We start from the raw sequence: 6,086 nt of genomic DNA, 5'->3' as shown, positions 1-6,086 counted from the left end.
TTTCAGTGATGTAACTGTACTTTTACTTGAGTAGCTTTTTTCAGTACTCTTTCCACCTCTGCACATGTTTTGTATCAACAAAAATATTGATGACTGATACGCTGTAGAGGGCGCTGTAGAGCAGTGTTGAGTGGACCGCCAGGGGGCGCTGTAGAGCAGTGTTGAGTGGACCGCCAGGGGGCGCTGTAGAGCAGTGTTGAGTGGACCGCCAGGGGGCGCTGTAGAGCAGTGTTGAGCCTCTGGGCCGCCAGGGGGCGCTGTAGGAGCGCTGTAGGAGCGCTGTAGAGGGCGCTGTGGAGCCGCATGACAGCGGCTTGAGAAGGAGACCAGCTCCATTTTGATTGGAAGACGTGATTCCATCAACAAAGAAAGATGGCCGAAGTAATAGAGCTACAAAAGCTGAAGGTGAGTAATTTCCTTATATCTGTTTTCTTACTCCTGCATGGTTTTGTCTAGGTGGGAGCTGGTGGTTCGGCTATATCGAACTACTGCACATGTGACATCAGTGGAGGAGAAGCAGAACGTGATGAACGAAGTGCAACTTATCAGGCGTGCTCCTCCCTGCTTCCCCTCAGCTAGCGCGGCTAGCTCAGAACCGGCTTCTCCTGAGGCGACTTAGGTCTTAAGTGTTGCATATATTGGGTTACAAGGACAGATGCTATCTATTTATTCACAAGATTGGTCTACCACCATTAAAGCATTCCCCCTGAAACCATGGCGGCATATCTGCGCGCCAAGAAGCTTCTCCGTTTCACATCCGAGCCCCATCTCCCTTTATCCACCAAAACATAAGAACATGGTTTAAACATCTCCCTTTATCCACCAAAACATAAGAACATGGTTTAAACATCTCCCTTTATCCACCAAAACATAAGAACATGGTTTAAACATCTCCCTTTATCCACCAAAACATAAGAACATGGTTTAAACATCTCCCTTTATCCACCAAAACATAAGAACGTGGTTTAAACATCTCCCTTTATCCACCAAAACATAAGAACGTGGTTTAAACATCTCCCTTTATCCACCAAAACATAAGAACATGGTTTAAACATCTCCCTTTATCCACCAAAACATAAGAACATGGTTTAAACATCTCCCTTTATCCACCAAAACATAAGAACATGGTTTAAACATCTCCCTTTATCCACCAAAACATAAGAACATGGTTTAAACATCTCCCTTTATCCACCAAAACATAAGAACATGGTTTAAACGGATGCCCTCCACACACTGAGGGGTTCTGTTTTCTAACAGTTACAACGTGGCCTGTGTTGTGGAACATAAAGCATTAGTGATCCACCATAAGGTTCCTGCTCTATTTCAGCTGGCAGAGCTCAGGCAGGAGTGTGAGGCCAGGGCTCTGGAGACCAAAGGTAACAAAGGGGACCTCATTGCCCGGCTGCAGACCTATCTTGAGGAGCATGGTATGTCTAAAGCATGACACCCTGGTATGCCATCATGCTGTGGGGAGGCCATTGACCGCGTGCTTTATCTCTCTCCCTCTCTCCAGAGGAAGACCTGGATGTGAACGTGGATGACGTTTTGGCAGAGGACACAGAGGTAAGTGGTTGTATTATAACCAGAGGGAACTCGCAGTGCAAAGAGTTTGTATGTGTCCGTGGCGTTTGTGATTCCTGTTGTTGAATAATGTTTAAAAAAATATTGAAGTTGTCTTGTCTTCCACAGGACTTTGTTAAAGAGGACAATGCCACTAATGGAAACACAAACAAGGACTCTGAGTCCGCTGCGTGTGAGGAGTGAGTACATGACCTCAACTGCTTGTACTAAACTTCTAATGACGTTTTTTTCCATTGCCACTCTTTACCGTACCGTGCTGTACCGTACCGTGCTGTACCGTACTGTACCGTACCGTGCTGTACCGTACCGTGCTGTACCGTACCGTACTGTACTGTACTGTACCGTACCGTGCTGTACTGTACAGTACCGTGCTGTACCGTACCGTGCTGTACCGTACCGTGCTGTACCGTACTGTACCGTACCGTGCTGTACCGTACCGTGCTGTACCGTACCGTACTGTACTGTACTGTACCGTACCGTGCTGTACTGTACAGTACCGTGCTGTACCGTACCGTGCTGTACCGTACCGTGCTGTACCGTACCGTACCGTACCGTGCTGTACCGTACCGTGCTGTACCGTACCGTACCGTGCTGATGTGCGCTTCCACTAGCAGTTAAAGCGTGCCGCGCCCGAGACGGAGCCTCTCTGAGGTCGGGCCAAAGCGATCCCCTCGCTCAGCGGGCCTCAGCCCTGGTTCTGTTCGGAGCCAGAAGTTGTTTCTCAAACTGTAGTAATATAGACCGAAACAAACTCAATTATCTTTACGTTCTGTGGATGAGATTAATCGCCACACACAAAGAGTTCTCAACAGCTTGATTCTTTATTATTCGTTCCTTTAACTATATAACCCCTGATGAAGGTTTAGTAGAAGCGCACCACAGGTTAGTTTGATGATAGTTAGTTTGACGATATTCTCTTGTAAAACCAAAAGCTTGTTAAATAGGATGGATTTTGCCCAGATAATTCTTGGTGTAAAGACTGGACATCGGACAATATTTCCCACCATTGGGTTGCTTATCGATATTCAATGCTAGTTTATTTCCCTAATATCAAGGACGTGGTGTTAACATTGTGTGAAGCTGTTTACACTTGTTCTGTGTGTGATCAGGACTGCTCTGAAGGAAATGGGCTCTCAGTGAGCTGTTGATCAGGAGGCAAAAGGGGGATATGAACGTCCTTCAGATCCTAGTGTGTCTCCGTCTGTCTAAAATGACCCACTCTCTAACAAACTAAACCGATTCCACGGTAGGCTGTAATATGAAACTAAAGAGGCAATACAAGTGAGCGGCATGGACACAACACTGCAGCATCTGACGGACCAGCCTCACCAGTTAAAGAAGCCTTCAGGGGAGAAGCCGGTGTGACGGAAACGCAGAGCGGTACGGCCGCGGTACGGCCGCGGTACGGCCGCGGTACGGCCGCGGTACGGCCGCGGTACGGCCGCGGTACGGCCGCGGTACGGCCGCGGTACGGCCGCGGTACGGCCGCGGTACGGCCCGGAGCCCCTCTACTGTAGTGGACCGGTTCCTCTAAAGACCGTTCTGACTGTTTCCTTCCTGATTTCATTCTAGTCCGGCTGAGGCCAAAGTGGTGAAGATCGCCCCCCCCGCCTCCTCCACTGAGGTATGTGTGCCTTCACATGTCTCCTGGTTTCCCCGGAGCCCCTACAGGGGGGCTGGTCCCCCTACAGGGCGGCTGGTCCCCCTACAGGGGGGCTGGAGCCCCTACAGGGGGGCTGGTCCCCCTACAGGGGGGCTGGAGCCCCTACAGGGGGGCTGGTCCCCCTACAGGGGGGCTGGAGCCCCTACAGGGGGGCTGGTCCCCCTACAGGGGGGCTGGAGCCCCTACAGGGGGGCTGGTCCCCCTACAGGGGGGCTGGTCCCCCTACAGGGGGGCTGGAGCCCCTACAGGGGGGCTGGTCCCCCTACAGGGGGGCTGGAGCCCCTACAGGGGGGCTGGTCTCCCTACAGGGGGGCTGGTCCCCCTACAGGGGGGCTGGAGCCCCTACAGGGGGGCTGGTCCCCCTACAGGGGGGCTGGAGCCCCTACAGGGGGGCTGGAGCCCCTACAGGGGGGCTGGTCCCCCTACAGGGGGGCTGGTCCCCCTACAGGGGGGCTGGAGCCCACTAGGTCCTCTCCAGTCTGCCAGGGCAGTAGGGTTTGGATAGGATGGTTTGTGATTCAAATAGCGCTCTGCTGTCAGAACGATGATTCCACTATGTCCATTTAAGGGTACAGCCACAATGACCAGATTCACCTTACTGTTATCATGGTTATATTTCTCAGAAGAAAAACATGCCCTTTCAAAGCAATTGCTTGTATGCTGTGAAATGTTAAATCAGTGGTTTCCACCATTGATATGTGTAATAGCATGTGGTAACATATAGACGGGTGATAATGTGAGACTCCATTGCTAAACGCATGTTGTTACTGAACTGTTTTATTTCAGAGAATGCTTAAACGAGCGGAGCGTTTTAACATACCGGCCACAGCAGAGAGCAAGAAGGCGGTCCGAGCTGCGAGGTGAGCCTCCCCGCCACGTCGTCTCTCTGGTGGATCTGAGGGTGAATGTTGTGACTCTAACCAGGATTCTTGTGTCCAGGTTTGGCCTCCCTGCCAGCGCTCCGAGCCCCTCCCCAGGTGAGAAGACACACGCTGTGTGTGTATAGAACGCTGTCAGATGGTGTGTGTGTATAGAACGCTGTCAGATGGTGTGTGTGTATAGAACGCTGTCAGATGGTGTGTGTGTATAGAACGCTGTCAGATGGTGTGTGTGTATAGAACGCTGTCAGATGGTGTGTGTGTATAGAACGCTGTCAGATGGTGTGTGTGTATAGAACGCTGTCAGATGGTGTGTGTGTATAGAACGCTGTCAGATGGTGTGTGTGTATAGAACGCTGTCAGATGGTGTGTGTGTGTGTATAGAACGCTGTCAGATGGTGTGTGTGTGTATAGAACGCTGTCAGATGGTGTGTGTGTATTAGTGATCGACTGGCCCATATTATCGGACGATCGGACAACCTTTTTTAAACTGAGACTTGTACCATTTGTTATCATCATTGGGTCATTATGATGATGTCAGCTGAGGGAGAAAAAGCAGCATCGGCCGATAAAGAGTCGGTATTGGTGGATCCCTAGTGTGTATGTATAGATATGATGTAGTATACCTCCATTGATCCAACTCAAACCTGTGTTTGTGCAGGTGTGGTGGCCAGTGGCAAAGCAGCCGTGAGTATTTTCAACCGCCTAGAACAATGAAATGTTTTTGAACCCTTTGATTCCTTTATTGAAGCTGAATAATGAAGTGTTGTGTTCCACGTGAAGGTGAGTGTGGACCAGCTGAAGAAGAGAGCAGAGCGGTTTGGCATGAACGTCTCTTCCATCTCCCAAAAGGTGACCTTTGGACCGTGTCTGAACCTGAAGCTTCCAGTGTAGTCCTGGTTTGTTACTAAACAGCTGTCTTGTTTAATGAAGGTGGAGGAAGATGAGAAACTGAAGAAGAGGAAGGAGCGGTTTGGAGCTCAGACGGCTGCGTCTTCAGCAGGAGGTGCTGAAGTGGAGGTAGGCTCTGCTCCTGACATCAACCGTCTCTTTTATCTGACCCTTTCTGAGCACAACAATTGATGCTGATTGTTACTTTTTGTTTTTCAGGCAAAGAAAATGAAGCGTGCTGAGAGATTTGGAAAAGTGTAAATAACTGGATGTAGATCATAATTTTGTTTTATTACTTAAGCATTTAATGAATGCTAACTGCTTCATATTGTGTCATTTTTTTGTAACATTTTGTGATCTTAAATAAATTGTTCTCAATTTTTGGATAAGTGCCTCTTGGTGTGTCCTTGTTGTTTGGAGCCCAGTGGCTCGCGTTCTCTGACCGCCCAAACCAAGCAGTCAAACATTTGACCACCATTGTTGTGTTTAATTTTCACATCATGGATTTGAATCCATCATTTAAGAATTATTCATCAACCAATAGGGGGTAGGTTACAGAAAATATAACTTGTCATTGCTGAGTGTGTTTGTATGTTGACTTGAATTAATAAATTCAAAGGATAAGTAGTAGGCCACAGCCTTGCTAAATAAATCCGCTGTTGGGACTTTTCGAGTCCATGGCAGATGTATAGAGGTGGTTGAAGCTGTGTTTGAGCTACTGTCGTCTGGGAAACGGTAGATACCCAGAGGATGATAGTCAGGCTCCTGGAGAAACCCACCACCCCCAAAACAACCCACACTACAACACCTGGAGGAACCAACCCACACTACAACACCTGAGGAACCCACCACCAAACCAACCCACACTACAACACCTGAGGAACCCACCACCAAACCAACCCACACTACAACACCTGGAGGAACCCACCACCAAACCAACCCACACTACAACACCTGGAGGAACCCACCACCAAACCAACCCACACTACAACACCTGAGGAACCCACCACCAAACCACACTACAACACCTGAGGAACCCACCACCAAACCAACCCACACTACAACACCTGAGG

At 49.4% G+C, this 6,086-nt stretch overlaps 1 protein-coding gene across 1 annotated transcript; it reads left to right on the top strand.

The window, feature by feature from the left end:
• The first annotated feature begins 308 nt into the window (after window positions 1-308).
• sarnp (SAP domain containing ribonucleoprotein) lies at window positions 309-5,396 on the top strand. Its single transcript, XM_084480113.1, has 11 exons — window positions 309-405; window positions 1,328-1,427; window positions 1,514-1,563; window positions 1,690-1,760; window positions 3,154-3,205; window positions 4,031-4,104; window positions 4,184-4,221; window positions 4,784-4,809; window positions 4,906-4,974; window positions 5,056-5,142; window positions 5,233-5,396. Exons 1-11 carry the CDS (start codon window positions 373-375, stop codon window positions 5,272-5,274), a joined length of 642 nt encoding a protein of 213 aa, XP_084336239.1. The 5' UTR covers window positions 309-372; the 3' UTR covers window positions 5,275-5,396.
• The last annotated feature ends 690 nt before the right edge of the window (window positions 5,397-6,086 follow it).

The sequence above is a fragment of the Micromesistius poutassou genome (assembly GCF_964030765.1).
Source record: "Micromesistius poutassou genome assembly, chromosome: 15".
NCBI lineage: Eukaryota > Metazoa > Chordata > Actinopteri > Gadiformes > Gadidae > Micromesistius > Micromesistius poutassou.
This window is presented reverse-complemented; position numbering and strand designations above follow the sequence as displayed.